At 31.9% G+C, this 17,948-nt stretch overlaps 1 protein-coding gene across 3 annotated transcripts; it reads left to right on the top strand.

Moving 5' to 3' along the window:
* Nucleotides 1–4,391: 4,391 nt before the first annotated feature.
* On the top strand, nt 4,392–11,860 carry LOC118052636 (uncharacterized). 3 transcript variants are annotated; one of them, XM_035063635.2, is made up of 14 exons: nt 4,394–4,672; nt 7,134–7,245; nt 8,302–8,414; nt 8,682–8,804; nt 8,886–9,112; nt 9,299–9,374; nt 9,523–9,609; nt 9,710–9,790; nt 9,936–9,968; nt 10,142–10,195; nt 10,284–10,325; nt 10,542–10,620; nt 10,701–10,771; nt 11,396–11,860. In XM_035063635.2, exons 1-14 carry the CDS (start codon nt 4,508–4,510, stop codon nt 11,483–11,485), a joined length of 1,353 nt encoding a protein of 450 aa, XP_034919526.1. In that variant the 5' UTR covers nt 4,394–4,507; the 3' UTR covers nt 11,486–11,860. The 3 variants fall into 3 exon arrangements, with proteins under 3 accessions (XP_034919528.1, XP_034919526.1, XP_034919527.1); XM_035063636.2 differs by lacking the exon at nt 4,394–4,672 and adding an exon at nt 5,605–5,859; XM_035063637.2 differs by lacking the exons at nt 7,134–7,245; nt 8,302–8,414 and having other exon boundaries at nt 4,392–4,672.
* The last annotated feature ends 6,088 nt before the right edge of the window (nt 11,861–17,948 follow it).

Genomic DNA, 17,948 nt, shown 5'->3' with positions numbered 1-17,948 from the left:
AAGGTGACCTAACGTTTAGATCCTCGAAGGAGAAAGACAGGGCCCAGGCTTCCTCGACTTATCCTGAAAGCTGACAAGACTTGAAAATGATAAATAATACAAATTTTATAGCAGTCCAATGCTGACTCCAATGGAGCTACGGATCGCAGCTCTTGTAGCTGTCAATGCTTCCATCAACAAGACTTTTATACCGTCATAATTTCTTATGCCAGAATGCACCATCGACGGTACCTGACAAAGGATAAGAGTTTTGTTTTGATTGGAAGTATCGACAGATGTCAAGACGATGACCAAATTGCAGTGACTCTGACGAGGAGTTTTTTTTTTTTTTTACTATATACAGAAAAACAGTAAAGAAAAATAATGAAGTAACACATTTGAAAAAATAATTGCAAACTAATACATTTTAACAACTCAGATGATATTTATACTTGTGAATCACAAATGACATCTATAATTTATTTTAAATTAAAAACCAGATATATTTTTTTCTCTCTCACTGCCCCTTTGCCCGTCTCTCCAATTCTAGATCCCTCTCAATCTACCGCCAAAAAACATCCCTAGCGTCCCTAAAATACTCATCTCTCTTTAAAACACATATCTATCTCTTTCTATCTAGCTTTACCCGTGACAACCACCCGTTCTCTCTCTAGTAGCGGCAAGTGTTGAATTTTCAGGCCAAAATAACCACCATTAATCACCCAACCACCTTAGATTTCATTTTTAGAGGTATATTAAACACATTCCCTTAATTAATTCAATATAATTTATGTTTAATTGGTGTTAATTTAATTTGATTGAATGTTAGGATTTTGAATTGAGAATTATGTTAACTAGGTGTAATTGAAATTGTAAATTAGATATAATTATGTTATTTTGTTTAATTATAAATTATTTTGTTTAATTTGATTGTATAATTGCGTCGCATAAATCTTGACCATTGGTGGAGCGATTAGTCAACTTTGTAGCTTGTCTTGTTAGATGATATGGGGTTAGACATTTCACAGTAAATCTCACTCATGTCTATAAATTTTATCGAGATAAGTTAGATACATAACAAACACATCATGTATATATATTTTTTTTTTGTCATTTTGAAGTTAATTTTCTAGTTTCAATTGATTGTTTGAGATAATTATTTTATATGTTTTTATATGTTATATAGATGCCACACACAAAGGACTTGATACTTTCAGTTTCACCTATATGCTTCGAGAGATGTGATATTTGGTTAGCACATGTTCATTTGCACTACTTCGATATTGTTGAGATGCATTGTCCATATTGAGTAATGCAATAGTTTAGATTATCTTATCATATACTAGGGAGGAGTTGCACAATATCAGTTGCCAAGGTAAATGTAAGGGGAGTTGAATGGTAATTTATGCATCTTACCTTGATGTATGAGATGCTAGGAGAGATCGTGTTTTGATAAGTGACAATCCACGATTGATATAGATACCTAGATAACATGGTATTTGTCCACTGTGTGCCATTTCATTACACTGACCTGATCGTGTTTCTCGATACATCCACAAATTTAATGCATCATGCCCCCTAATATCCAAGACATAATTGATTGGTATGAAATATTGTTTTACATTTATTAAATACCATAATAATTTTATCATAGATGATCATTATTGATTGGTTTTTAATGTGTGTATGAGAAGCTTAGAAAGTAACAACGATTATCCATGAAGATGTTAATGAGATGAAATGTATTGTCACCAACACCACACTCAATTTATACCGTGGCGAACTTCAATATGTTGGGAAGGATAAGTATCTTGAAGCAACACTAGTAAAAGATGAGATTGTTTATTGTGGGAGTGTTAGGGATGTTGGCCCATCCACGAGTGATCTAGGTCTATCCACGAGTTGAGATGATATTGATCCTCCTCAAACTTACATAGATATTATAGACCTGACCTCTAGTTGGACGAGCTGAGAAGATTATTAGATATAATTACATATTATTATATATTTACAAGAATTGTGAATATATGTATAATTAATTTAATTTTTAATAAAATATTAACATTGTCTTAATTGTCTGTGTATATTTATTATTTGTGATTAAATATATTATTTGTGATTAAATATATTATATGCTAATTGTGCAAATTGTTATTTTTTTAGCAGGTAGTTGATGGCAAAATAAATTATTCCTAAACGCTTCTACTAAAAAGATCGCAAATGGCATTTACAAAACATGAGTCACATATATCATTTGTAATTTGAATGTTGCAGATTTTATTTGCAAATCTCTCAAGTATGATAGATTCTTAATTATTTTTCGACTTATATTAGTTTACAAATTTGGTTTTTTTAAAAAAAATATGCTAACTTACCAAAAACACTCCTATAACTAGTCCACACGCACGGAGATAACCGAGCACCCTAATAAAAGAGACAACGTGGGCGTTCATCACAAGAAAACAAAGTGACACTAGCAGGCCTGCTGTCTCATGAACATTCGGCCCGTACTTATCTAACAAAAACACAATCCGGTTTTTTATGAACCCGTGAACATACAGATAATCTTTGCATCTAAAATTTTCTACCAGTACTGAATAGAATCGACTTGTATTTTGCCCCTAATTTTTATCATCCAGAACTATTAATTAATGCTCATACCCTGTTATTTAGCGGGTTAATCCATTTTTTTTAAAATGATGATGTTAAAAAAAAATTCAATTCAAAATAAAACTTGAATTGGACTAAATTTTGAATCAACAGAGATGATCGGGTTAATCTTTTTATTATCTTGATCAGATTGTATAACTATACTCGGTTGAGTTTCGCCACCGCATCCCCACTACTACTCGTAAGCTTGCACAGGCAGGAGTGTCGGCCACCGCACGTTATTCGTGGCGGACCATCAAGCATCTTTGCTAGCACGCGCAGAGCCGAGAGATATTTTTAAGGTTTTTTTAAATTTTTCCATCACGACAAACTTGACAAATAACATTCACGTTAAACTCGAACATACGTGGTTTCTGTTGCTGGAGTCGAATACTGAACTGGGCTGACTCATCGGGGCCTTCTTGAGCCATAACCCACCAAGAAGGTAAAGCCTTATCAGGTTTAAGGTCCTGTCCGGATTCAAACTTCCTTCTGCCTCGTCATCTTTCTCGTTTTGTTCTCTAAATTTCCACCCACCCCCTTCATTTCCATCATTAAATATAGAGAAACTATCTCAATTCAATAGCTTAAACTATTAGGTGAGACTCTAAGATATAATTTATATTATTCTCTAACACGTTCCTTTAAGTGAAAGCTCTTTGAGCTTGAAGCTTGTAAAGATCCACATTACCTTATACTTAATTTTTATCAAACAAATAGGGTGGTGAGATTCGAACTCATGACCGCTTGATCATCCTCTGATACCATGTCGAGAAACCATCTCAACTCAATAGTTTAAGCTGTTAGGTAAGGTCCTAAGATATGTCTTTACCAATAAAAGTACAGAACCCAAATTATTAATACATATAAACGATCATAGATTTTTTATTTAATTTTTCTTAAGAATCTGATCCGGGAAGCTTGCCTTCTTAGATCCGCGACCAATTTTGTTTTGCCAGCACTCCTTCAGTTAGCAACCTTACCCGGAGAGGCAAAAGTAAACTTGCACGCTTCATTGCGTAATTATCCCCTTTCCGAGTCCGAAATGGAATCCTAGCTTGAATAATTGGGGCCGGTTTTTCTTGCATGAACTTGCAAGCAACGTATCACTCACCCGATCACTGTCACACTTTACTTTTATTTATCCTAAAAAAAGAAAGAATAGTGTCATAATCCAAGGTATAACTTCCCTGTTGATGTTTTTGGTAGAGGAAAGAAACAGGAACGAAAAGTGTAACGGGCACGACTTTAACTTGTTAATTTGATTCTTTTTTATTTTTTAATATCTCTTGCATCTTTCCATTAAAGATCTTTCAGGAACAAAAGAATCGTATTTTATGGAAGAAATTTATTTGGTACAGATGTGATATATTCTCGTTAAATGCAAAAACATAAGATTTATTATGAAAATTATGTAGAAATCTCACTTTCATGTGAATTGCACTGTGATGAGCTAGTTTTTATCCCTGTAATAAATCTGGCATGTAATAAAATTCTTGGAATTTTGTTAGACTATTGTTTTTACATGGCTCTGCAAAAAATAAAGAACTTTAGGGCGTTTACGTTGTAATTACGGGACACTTGTAGAAAAAAGAAAAAAGAAAAAAGAAAAAAATATTATATTTAATCTAAAGAAATGATAAAAACTTTCCCTTTTATCTTCCGGTATTAACTACAGCTAGAGTATCACACAATTTATCAGCATAAATAACTTCACTTGCTCTCACGAATATAAATATGGAAGTGTGTGTTTCACTTATTCATCCAAAGAAATCTCTGCAGCTTTATATATGTGTCACTTGTGGGTTCTTTCGGCAAGGAGTGGGTTACTTTCTTTTGCTCCTTCCCTTCCTCGTCCCACTTCAGCTGTTGTTGAGAAATGGAAAAGTTGTCAGGTTTAAGTCATCTCTTCATGACAATATTTCTGCATAATTTCTCAACATTTATGGTGATCCCCGCCATTACTGATGTCACAATGTCGGCCTTATGCCCTGGAAGAGATGAGTGTTCTTTGGCCATTTACCTAACCGGATTCCAACAAGCGGTATGTTCTTCTGTTTCTCATTTTCTTTTTGCCCTTTCCCATTAAACATTCTTAATGATTTCACTCATGTCTTCACCCTTTCTCTGCTAATTTAAGGTCACGATGCATGATTCTGTTCTTTGTTAATTATGAACCATTTGTTTTCCCATCAATCATTTACAGGCATAATATATCTTACTTTAAGTTTAGTCCTTGAAACTCTGGTTAAAGTTTCAGACATATATTCTTCTTGAATCCAAAATCCAGTATCATGAGGCCACAGTGTAGTGTATGCAGTTAACAAAAAGAGTTTCTCTGTCCTCTCCAATCATAGGAAGTTTCCTTTCAGTCTCAGCAGATATACAGTTTGGATGCACTTGCCACCGTATGCGGAGAATCTGCTAACCGCTAACTCATACCCCACCTTTTCACTTTTCTGTTAATTTGAGTTTGATGCAGTCAACTTTAGGGTTACCATGTTAACTTAAAATAGACTAGAAGAAGCCTAACCAAGAATTCTGCTGGACTGATCCATCCCTGACTCGATATGAAATGGGCTCACTCAAAACTCACACGCCTAGATAAATTACGGTACATGAGTACGAAGCATGTTCTTATGAAGTTCAGGACAAGAATTTGAAGCCATAATGAATCCTTTTACACTGCCACTGGTCTTCCCGCTTCGGTTGTGGTAAAATCAAGACAAGATCGAAGAGTTAGAAGTAAATGACTTTACAAGGTGTCTGATTTCTTTGACATATTTTTGGAATAGTGGTGGTTTTGCTGTCATGTGCTAGCGTTTAATTACAGCATTGAAATGGACACCCCACTACCTCCCAAACGCTCAACTACGATAGTGCGCTTTAAACTAATGTCAGATGCCTCAAGCCTAAACACAAGACACATTTTTTCCCGGTTATATGTAGACGTTATTTACTGGTGGTGCTTTAACTGCATGCTTTTATAGGTTTTGGTATGTAGCTTTTGCTTTAGTTAGTTCCTTCTTTGTGTTTTGAGAGCCTTCGCAAGCAAGGGAAAGAGAGATGGAAAGACTTTCGGCATTAAGCCATCTCTTCTTGACTCACTTTCTTCACTCCTTCTCAACATCCATGGAGACTCCAGCCATGACTGATGTTTTTATGTCCGCACTTTGTCCTGGAGAAGATGAATGCTCCCTGGCCATTTATCTAAGTGGACTTCAAAAAACGGTAATTTTTGTTTTCTAATTTTTCTTCTTGTTATCAATTATTCTTGTTTCTTTTCAGGCGTTTAACCCTCAAACAATCATCCTCCTAAGTTAAATTTCTACTCCTCGACCGTGCTAAAATTCCTTTCCAATTCAATCTACCAAAATAGAAGCTTAGTGAGTTTGTGCAAGAAGAAGAAATTTTTCCCTGCTAATTGTGCTTATTGTTTTTAATCAAAAGCATTTTCCATTTAACTTTAGGCCAACAATAGTGACTGCTTTTAAGGATAATCATGGTATAAAACTCTTCACTTCAAACCATGAAATGGTGGAGTCTATTATCTCTATCTAATTTCTTCCATGTTTTTTTTTTTTTTCTTTCCCGAACCTGTTTATTAGGTTCTGATTATAATTTTTTTTGTTAGTGTTTAATTTTGTTTATGAATGTTTTTTTAAAATACATTTTATTTGAAAAATATATTTTTAATAATTTTAATATGTTAATATAAAAATATTTTTAAACTAAATTTTTTTTTTTAAAAAAAAAAACACAATGTTACGTGCAAAGCAAAGGTTTCAGGCTTTGGCCTCGTCTATGACATGAATTAAATCAACCTCGTGAAACGAAACTTCCCATGGTTGTCACCAAGCCTTAATTTTAGCTCTTTCAATTTAAAATTCTTGTAAAAACAATATATATATATATATATATATCCAAGTGTCTTCTCATCTAAAAAGCATCACCTTTGAGGACCCACGATCACATTTTGCTTACAATATTGTGTTACGAGTGCCGTGTTTTGTAGTTCGTTGGAAGCACCACAGCTTATTGGTTACTTTTTATAAAATTCAAACCTGAAACTTAACAATAATCCTAATAACCACTGGACCGTCTCCTGAGGAACAATGACAATAGTCGACAGTGACATGTAGGTTGTCGCAATCTCCGTTCTTTTTCTTTGGAACTCCTTTTTATTCAAGAACTTTCGCTTGCCTGCCCTCTTATCTTTACTTACATAGTTATACGGTCGGTCATGTACTGTTTATCTAAGCTATGATTTGATGTCTCTGTAAAAAAAATATTTAAGATAAGACGAACTTGGCCCGAGTCAAGTTTTGGGTCGGCGGGTTACTTGATTAACATGCCGGTCTTTGAGGTTTTTTATTTTTTTTCACGGAAAGAAGAAAGACTGGGAGCTTGGAATTTTAGTTTAAAAAACTCCAAAAAAAGAAACATTGTTCGGAATGGAAGTAAAGATTTGGTGGCAATCAATAAAGATGTCTTGTTTTATGCAGATTATAGGGCTTGGGACGCTGGTAACGATGCCTTTGATAGGGAACATGTCGGACAAGTATGGTCGGAAAGCTTTGCTTACTGTTCCAATGAGTCTTATAATAGTTCCCTCAGGTAAGCATGTACTTTTTCGTTGGATTCCAGGAGATTTTCTATGAATGATCGAGCGGTAATTCAATAATCTACTGTCCTCGAAGAGTAAATAATAACTTAATACTTGCAATTTAACAAAATAAATTATTTAATTCTTTTAGTTTCGGAACCCACCTATTGGATCTGCTTATTTCTGCATTTGTTTTCAATTCAATCTTCCTTTTTGTCAATTCCATACATTTTTCTTTTGTTTTCCTCCATTGAAATGGAAGAATAAAGATAAAAAAAAGTAGGGAATTTTGATTAGGAAAAAAAAAATCGTTTTTGAAGAAAAAAACCTATTACTCAAAAGATTTGTAAGTTTATATATATAAAAACTGTCATGATCGACTCATTTCAAGCTTCCTATATATAGTTTTACTTTCCTTGTTATAGGTTGGGATTTTCAACCTTATGGTTGGTTAGTCGTTATTTGATTGTCAATATATACAAGCCTCCTTCATTAATCAAGCAAGTTGGAGAAATTAATTTCAACATAATCGGGTGGTTAGTCGTTTTTTGACTTGATTGCGAATACAGGCTGTTTCAATAAAGGAAGACGAGAAGAAAAAATAATGACAAGAACTTTAGAACAATTACGTTGATTTTAACCCTAATTATTTGACTGAACCCCCTTCAATCAAAGAAAATGAGAACCTCATGACATAAACCGTTGAATTTAATTACAACTAGTGTATTTTTAGTATTATAATACAAGATATTTTTTAAAAAATATTTTTTATTTAAAACTATATCAAAATATTTTTATTTTTTATTTTATTTTTGTCATTAATATATCAAAACCATGAAAAAGCATTGAAAAAAAAATATTAATTTATGTTTATTTTTTTAACTAAACACACCTTTAAATGTACCAAAAAATAGATTTAAAAACAAACAAAAAAATGTGCTAAGTGAATCTAATATTTCACGCCATCATTACTGAATTAATTAGCAAGACCGAAGTGAATTTTCTTTAATCGATTTCTTTAAGAAAATGTTTGCGGGAACCGTACTTGAGTTGAAATATTATTGCAGCCATATTGGCCTACAGCAGGACCAGGAACTTCTTTTATGCGTATTATGTCGTCAGGACTCTCATGGCCATGGTCTGTGAAGGAAGTGTCCAATGCCTTGCTCTCGCCTATGTGGTAAACACCTTCCCCCCCCCTCCTTCTTTCGAAGAATATTACTGTACATTTATACTCGTACCTTTACCGAATCAAGATCGAAACTAGTGTTTGTTGACCGATGTTCGGCACTGAATATTGTCGGGCCCTATTTTAAACTACATAGAACAGGGTTGGAATCGGGTCGGTTGGTTTTGATTAATAAGTGAACTGGGCTAATGGAATATGAAACAACGCGGCCCATTATTTGTCTTCGTTTCCCTTTAGATCATCTCTTTCTATCTCCAGGCAGACAATGTTCCGGAGAGTCGGCGAGCCTCGACGTTTGGGATTCTTTCAGGCATTGCATCCTCCGCTTTCGTATGCGGAAACCTCTCCACTCGTTTCCTCTCCACCTCCTCCACCTTCCAGGTACAAAACACACTCTCTCTCTCTCTCCGTCCCCGTCTCCTTTTCTTAACGTTTTTATCATTAACTTTACCTTTTCATCAGGTTTCTGCCTCAGTGGCAATCGCAGCTCTCGTGTACATGAGATTATTTCTTCAGGATTCCATCATCGATGAACAACTCTCTACTCCAATACTAACATATAAGGGGAACGGGAAAGGAAAAGGAAAAGCTAATGCTGCATGCTGTGCACATGAAATTCCAAGCAAAAATGTGCAGGTTTTTAAATCAGCACCTTCCTTGGAGGATATGCTCTGCTTGCTTAAGAGCAGGTTAGTGGCTCCTCTATAAATTGTAAACTTTTTTCTATTGATACTTTAACTGATGAATAAGTGGGAGAAAGGGAATTTGTGCCAAGGCATTCTACTTGTAACAAGTGCTTGACTTTACTCGCTTCTGAAGTTTTTTCTGGAGCTTCCGTTGTCGCAAATATTTATATGTATAGTGATTATATGCAGTGTGACCCTTTCGCAAGCTGCTGTTGTTGCATTTTTCTACAGTCTTGCGGAAGTTGGCCTTCATGCTTCATTAATGGTACCTTCCTAACTACATGAATTAGGCTTACCGTGTGTTGTAGGAATGATTCAATAGCATTAGGCGCACTGCCCACATTATCATTTGGGTTTAAAAACAAATTCATCATATTTATGTATGAGACTTAATGGTAATTGTTTCTTTGCAGTACTATTTGAAGGCGCAATTTCACTTTAGCAAGGATCAATTTGCTGATTTGATGGTGATTTCTGGGATTGCAGGGACCGTTTCACAGGTAATTGTGAACTCTATTTTGTTTCGGTTTTAATGACATTCTCTGTCACTTGTTTCCCATAGTGCTTTCCAACATAGAATTATTGGTGCACAACCTGCAGTTGGTTATTATGCCTATATTGACTCCTGCTATTGGAGAAGCAAGGCTGCTTGCAGTGGGGCTCTTTTTTAACTGTGTACATGTAAGCACCTTGTATTCTATACAATTTCAATTGAGCCCAAAATGTTATTTGAACCAGAATAATGTCCTTAACTAGTTGTTAGGTCTATAAGCTGTAACCTTTATGTCAGGTCGTGTCATTGAATAATTTATGGCATTGGATGCAGGTGTTTCTTTACAGCATAGCGTGGACCTTCTGGGTACTTCTTTGAAACTTAAGACATGACAACAAGCTTCTTCCTTTTATTTTTGGATGCCTTTTCTATTACTTTGTATTAGGCTTTTCAATATTTCTCATTGTTTCTGGTATATGCTTTCTCTAATTTTTGTCATGTCTTCGCATTGCTAACTTCTTCAAAGCTGATCCTTACAGGTACCTTATGTTGCTTCCATGTTCTCTCTTCTGTTTGTGTTTTCACAACCATGTGTAAGTAATTGCTTCATTTGTTATTGTGAAGTTCGTCTTCATTTAGCTTACAGCATTCTCTAAATAATATTACAAAGATAAATTGCAGATGCGAAGCATTGTGTCCAAGCAAGTTGGATCCTGTGAGCAGGTACTATATTTACAAGTGGTTCAAGATTTTAGTCGGTAGACTGAGTCTTGACAGAAAAGAATGCATGTTAAACAACAAATGAAGTTATCCTGTAGTTTGCATTCAATATTCTTCAGTTCAAGACACGCCAAATGTCTTCTTATTTGCTTGTGGATACGGGTCCTGTTTGTGTAGCCTGAGTGCCTTTAATGCTTATAATTCTCTTTTCCTTTTCAGGGGAAGGCTCAAGGGTGCATTTCTGGAATAAGTTCCTTCGCCAATGTCATTTCTCCCTTGGTTTTCTCTCCTTTAACAGGTGAGTGGAGTTTCATTTTTTAAATTATTTTCTGGCCTAAAGTTCAAACGAAAACTAAAAAAGTCAAAATTGTTTTCCAGCTTTATTCCTCTCTGAAAGGGCGCCGTTCCCCTTCCCTGGTTTCAGTATTATGTGCGTCGGATTTGCATCGGTAAGAGCTTTTACATTATGATTTGTTAGTACTGAGCAATAGCCAAAGCTTAGTCTGTTCTATAATGAGCTAGGAATCTAGTCAGTTTAGTGATGTGTCCAATTTAGTTGGGAGTTATGGTACCAGACTCCGTCGAACACAAATCTATTGAGTCTACACTTAAGGCTTAGCCTGATCTGCCCATAACTCCAGTCTATCCAACCTAGCCATAGTGTCTAGTTGACAGAGCCCATATGGAATTGATGAAAACTATGTTTAAGGCTGTCAAGTTGCAAGCTGGGATTGAATATAAAAGCACAAGAACACCCATAACTCCAGTCTGTTCAAACCTGGCCATGATACCGAGATGCAAACTGTCCATCTTATATCTATGAAACTTATGTTTGAGAGACTCAATTTGCAAGCTGAGCTTGAATTTGAAAGCATGAGAACACCCATTCAATCAACTGGACCTCCAAAATGGAGCTTCCCAGATCAATTTTCACTCCCAGTTCACCTGTATCTTAGTGTGAGGATTGTGTGCATTTTAATCTTTGCAGGACTCTGTAAGCTCTGTGTGTTGCTATTAAACGTAGTGTTAACTATTTACTGATAATTTTCATGCTCCTTAACAATTTTATGTAGTTGATAGCCTTCATTCAGAGTCTCATGATGAGGACCGCTCCTCCCATTGCAAATCAAAAGGTCGTTAATTCCAACTATGTGGATGCCTAGTTATTAAAGAGGTTTCTCAAACAACAGTCATAGCTTCTCTCTGGTTTTAAGCCGAGCCCTAGTGTTTTATATCTTATCCTCAAAACCTCCCTGGTATATTTGTGTATGGGGAGCACTAGAAACCAAGATTGGAATTTCTAGAATCGAAAGTCTCGTCTAGCTAGGATCCATGCCAAATGTAAGTTCCAAACCATTTCATCTCTAGACCTGAACCTCCAAGAGTGGACAGCAAGATGCCAGAGCTTAAATTCTGGATGGCATTAGTGTCAGGTGTTGACAGTGTAGTTTGTATTATTATATAGGATCTGTGTATCGCTTGCCCGAAAAGTAACAAACAACTTAATATATGGGAAGCAATGTATACTTTTTTTTTCATGTGCACTGTTCTCCGAGGAAGAAAGGGAGATATGTGTAAACGGATTGTTCGTGTTAAGCCAAATATATAAACTAGTTTGGCTCCCTGCAAGCAGATTCTTGGACCCGTGATCTCAACGCAAAAAAAATATTTTTTTCTTATTAATCTGCATGTCTTAAGAGATCAAGCAAGGTTTTTGGCATTGACACGTGACATTAAATTTAGAGATTGAAATCCAGCTAACAAAATATAAAACATAAGTATGCACGAAGTTGAGCGTCACAAGTTTTATTAAGTTTGACTTGATTCAGGCCTGGTCCACGTCATTGAGTAATCGAGTTTTTTCATTTTTGTTTTAAATCTTTTATTCTTATTTGGTTTAAATTGGGTTTTATTGGGTTAATTAAATCATAAATTAATCTATTACGTTATTTAAGTGCAAATTTAATTAAATTAATATTAAAATTAATTTAATTTAAATTAAACTCAATTCAAGTTAGATTTTAAATCACTAGTTTATTGAGTTAACTTGTCACTGTTTTTACTTCCAATCCAATAATCAACTTGTAGTAAATCTTGGGTCATGAAACAAGTGGCTTGATCGGGTAGGTGATTTTACCTTGAGTTAATTTATTTTTTTATTTTATAAAAAAATTAAAAATAAAAATTAAATAAATTAATGAGTTTTAATTATTATTTTTTCAGGTTAATCTGTCATGACCGAGTTTTTAACATAGAGACATTGAATGAATTCTCTTTTTATTTTTGTTGATAAACGATCTAGATCTCCAGTTACAAATCAACCTACGATTCAAATCAAATTTCAAAACAATAACTTATCGAATTTAGCCAAGTACTAGCTATTGACCAACATTCTGTCATGGGCCAAAAAAATTCTGTTAGAAAATTACTCTACATGCAGGTTTTTTTAACATATTTTTGTATATAAAAAATTTAAATGCAAATTAAAAAATTCATGTATACATGTAATTAAATAAATCGAGAACTATATATATTAATAATAAAAAAAATTATTAACGACAACTAAAAATAAAATTGAAAAAATCAAGAGAGGTATAAATCAAAATATTTAATCTTACAAGACAAGATATTTACCCGATAGTCTCTATTGATTTTTTATTTATTAAAATTAATTTTCCATTCAATTAAACAATATTAAAAATAGACAAATATATTAAATTTATTGAATAAAATAAAAGTTAAAAAATATTATGCAATGTAGCATATATTAGAAATGTTATATGAAAATAAATATTTTTTATTTTAAAAAACAAAGTTCTTGTATACAAAATAAAATAAAAATACTATAGATGTATCAAGATAATTTTTTAAAAAAATTAAATATGCACAACACCATAAAAAACATTTTTTGTCCAAAAATGTTAAATAAGAAAAAAAAACAAATCACATATGAGAGATATTAATTGAAATATAAATTTAAAATTTATTTTTAAAAAAAAATATGAAAAAACAATATTAGTTTTAAAAATAGTAATATTAGAAAAAAAATAGCTCGGGTGTCATGGCTTGACTGGTTAAACTTATAACCTAGACTATGAACTCAACCAGGTTCAATAAATTCTTTCCCTTAAATTTATATCCAACCTAAGAAAAAATTGAAAGGGAGCCCACACTCGTAGCCCTATGGCCTAGCATGCTTAGGTCACTGTAATGAAAATGCTAGGAGTGTTAGTGGGCTTTCAAGCCAAAGCTTGTGGGTATGCTTGTTTTTATTTTTTAATTTTTTTAAGAGGTGAATGACATGTTATTTGTTTTTTTTCATAGGAAAAAAGTAGCCAGCATGTTACTCATCAAGGCAAATGACGTATTGTATGCAGGCTTAGATTCAAGTCACCATAGTGAAGCCTGTAAAATCACGTTACGATTTTTTGAGTAAAAAATACCTAATTTTAAGTCATTTCAACCCAAAAACATTCCACCAACACCTTTGTAACACTCACAAATCATTCCATTAACTCCAAATACCAAAAAAATGGTTCAAAAATTCAAAATCATACTGAGATAGTTTTGACTTTGTGGACTTAGATATATTTTTATGCAATATTAAAACTCTAAACAATTATCATGAAACTCGTGGAAACCAGGAAAATTCATTTTGGAGATTTGAAATGGAGTGAATGATGATTTTTTCTCTCATTATTGAAATTCAGCAACCCCTCTCTTTAGCAAGGAACTAAAAAACAATATAAGTGAAGTATATATTAAAATTGATTTTTTTAACATATAAATGGATCTAAATTGTACAAATTGTGTTATTTTAAAGATTAAAGATCTAAGTGGATTTTTTATGCAATTTCTAGTATGCCTTCTATGTTTGATATCTTCTACATTTCGATCTTTTTTTTTAATTTCATAATTGATGACAAAAATTAAAAGTAATTGACTTTTAATTAATATGAAACCACATGAAATAAAATCTTGAAAACCAAAACGAGTTATTTGAAAATAATGTTACGTGAGTGTTTCAATGGTGCCAAGCTACAGTTAATAAGGCACGCCTTTTAATATATTCTATAATAATAATAATAATAATAGCTATCTTGTATACGAAGGATAAGAAAACGCAGCGAAGTGAATGGTTTGAAGAACCCATACGTTACAGAAATGAAAAAGGTTTCTATCCTCCTCGATCCCCCGTTATCAGAGCTGCCACGCCACGTGACAACTCGTGCTCTTAATTACCTACATTTAAGGAAACTAGGAGTTGTTAATTACGCTTCAAGAAGCATCAGATTAGGCTGGCAAATTTCTTGATTTTCTTCATTTTAAAAAGAAAAAAGTTTTGAATTTGTTTGGACGTGTGGGGTGAATGTTTTTTTTTTTAAAATTTTATTTTAAAAATATATTAAAATAATATTTTTTATTTGTAAGAATTATTTTTGATATAAATACATCAAAATAATTTTAAAATATATAAAAATTTGAATTTAAACAAAAAAAATTTAAATTTAAAAAAACTATGAATTATCACCCCATCTGTGTAGTTACTGCAGCTCCATGACGTCCCTATATCATTTATTAAGTAATATAATAAAAGGCGTGGGGAAACTACTGTAGCTTCCCCGCGCCTTTTACTTATTTAAGCTTTTTTTTTTTTTTTTGCATTTTTTTTTCTGTAGCATTTTTTTTTTCTTTTGCTTTTTTTTAATGTTTTTTACTGTAGCAGCCTTTTTTTTATATGTTTTATTTTTTATCGCGTGGGTTTTTCACTGTAGCAACTTTTTTTTTTTTCCTCACTTTTGTTTCTTCTGTTTTTTATATATAATGTATCATTGTACACACAATGAAACACTTGACTTTTTTTTTTTCTTTGTGTTTTTTTTCTTTAATTTAGTTTATTAATGTGAAAAAAAAAATTAAATTTAGTTATCATATTTTCATTACACGGATCTCGGTTTTTTTTATACATTAAGCTGGTTGAGAACTTAGCTTTGTAGCTTTTTTTAAAAAAGAAAAAAAAAAAACACTATGGATTACTACAGTATTTTCCTTGTATGATTTTTGTTTGGCTGCAGTGTTTTCCCCACGTGTTTATTTTTTAAATTATCTTTGTTAAATTTATTTTTTTAATATTGAGTTGGTTGAGAATTTAGCTTTAACTTTAGCTTTCCCCACGTTTTTTCATTATAATTATTATTATATTGTATTATATTATATGAATGTTTTTTTCTTTTTTTTTTCTTTTTAATTTTTTTTAATGAATTTTTTTGTTTGATTTAGTTTGTTAATGTTAAATTTTTTTATTTAGTTATCATATTTTCATGATACAAATCTCGGGTTTGATGGGTTAACCTGATTTAACGAGTTATTTTTTCATTTAGTTTAGTTTGTTAAAGTTAATTTTCTTTCTATTTAATTATCAGACTTTCATGACACGTATCTTGGGCTTGACGGGTTAACTTGGTTTGATGGGTTAACCCGGTTAATTCTAGGTAAACCCGTCATTTTTTTCTTTATTTAGTTATTAAACTTTCATGACGCAAATTCCAAGTTTTACGGGATAACCTGGTTTAAAGGGTTAACCCAATTAATTCAATTTCTTTTTCTTTTTCTTCATTAGTTTTTTCCTTTCTGTTGATTTTTTTTCTTTGTTTTTTTTAATTAATCTATTTAATTATCACATTTTTATGACACGACCTTATAGCTAGACCCACATCCAATATTCTTGGGCCCGATGTTACAGTCAGGCTCACTTAAACTTGGGTCATGCAAGTTTAATTTTATTATTAATATTATAAATATTACTCCTAAGTCGGGCGTTGCAGCCAAACCCAAGATTTTTAGGTATAACTTTACAGAAAAACTCAAGATTTTTAAATTTTTATTTTTTTTTAATATTTTTTGTACAAAAAAAAATGACCCACGACATCGCGGGTATCAAAGCTAGTTTATTTATAATCCTCCACCTCTGCACCTTCAAATAATATCCATTTTCCACGGAAATATGCAAAATGAGAAATAATAAAATCTTCAATGTACTTTTAAATTCGGATAAAAATCCATTCTTTTTATTTAAAGGAAAAGATGCAAAACATTCTTGGACTAACATTTATAATGGAATAAAGTTTAATCAAGAGATAAAATTCTTAAAATATCATTTATATCTAAATAATTTTTTTCCATCCTCAGTTTAAACCAATCCATCATTAATTATAAGTTAAAAAATAAACTTTATTGAATATTGATCACTGAATTTTAATTAAAAAAATAAAATAAGAGAACAAATCTCCTTACCATCTTACTTATTTATTAAAATTATAAATTCAAGAAAGACATGGCAGGAAATAAATAATTAACTATTGGTTATGTAAGGTCTTAACAGCATCTCTAATAAAAAATGCTATATTAAAGAGCCAAATAAAAAAAATAGCTTTTTAAATGGTGTAAATATAGCCTTTTTTATTATGTATATTCCAATGTAAAAAGCTATTTACAAAAGCCAATTATAGTTTAATATATTTCATTTTAATTTATTTTTAATATAATTATACAACTAATTTAGATATTTTATATATAATACAATTATGATGTTATTAATTATATAATTAATATGAGTAATTTATAAAAGTAATATAAAATTAATGGAGTAATATGAAAGTTATTGTTATTGTAAAACTTTGAATCATTATTATCTGACTTTGAACTGTTACTGTTCAATTTCCAACCGTTAATGTTTGACTTTGAAATGTTACTGTTCAATTTCCAACTGTTATTGTCTGAGCACTCATCAAATTTTTAACTATATTTAAAGTTCTAAAACTCCATTTTAAGTGAGATTAATCTCGTTAGAAAGCCAAGACACGAGGTTACCATTTTTTGAACTAAAAGAGAATTGATATACTAGTTTAATTGCATTTTCAACAAAACAAAATATAATTGATCTCAAATTAAAACAAACAATCAAAAATAAATTTTAAATATGTCATTTTATATTTTTATCAATATCAACTACCATTATTAATTCCTCTCAAATTTTATCAAAGATAACAACAAAAATAAAAATTGTCTTCCTTTACCTATATTAAAAACATAAAATAATAAATAAATAAAAATCATCACAAATATTAAATTAACAACAAAAGATCTAAAAAATCAAGAGATATAAAAGAGAAAAATAGAAAATGCTTTTAAACAAGCATACCTTTTAATTTCAACTAATTAACACAACAAATGTTATTAATTAACCGGAGAATAATTGATTCTTGTTTTTCTAAATTTGAGAAAAGGGTGAGGCACAATACAAAATTTTAAAATCTAAAAGTTCTTTCCTCCTGTATTTAAAGAAAATTCCTCCTGCATTTAAAGAAAAAAAAAAAAAGAGCTGTTGACCAATGTTTATAAAAATAGCCGTTGGCCAACAGTTATTTGTTTTTGTCATTTCTACAAGGAAATGTAGAAATGGCTTGTTATTAAACAAATAGCTAAAATAACTATCTATTTGGCTTATGCGTTGAACTGAAGAAATAAAAAAGTAAAAGCTAAAAGTACATTTTTTAACATTTGACTCTTCATTTGGTTCTCTCGTTGAAGATGTTTTAAAAAGAGAGATTTTCTATTCCACAAGAC

This window comes from Populus alba, chromosome 2, assembly GCF_005239225.2.
Source record: "Populus alba chromosome 2, ASM523922v2, whole genome shotgun sequence".
In the NCBI taxonomy this organism is placed as follows: domain Eukaryota; kingdom Viridiplantae; phylum Streptophyta; class Magnoliopsida; order Malpighiales; family Salicaceae; genus Populus; species Populus alba.
Note: the sequence above shows the minus strand (reverse complement) of the source record. Positions and strands in the feature narration are given on the sequence as shown.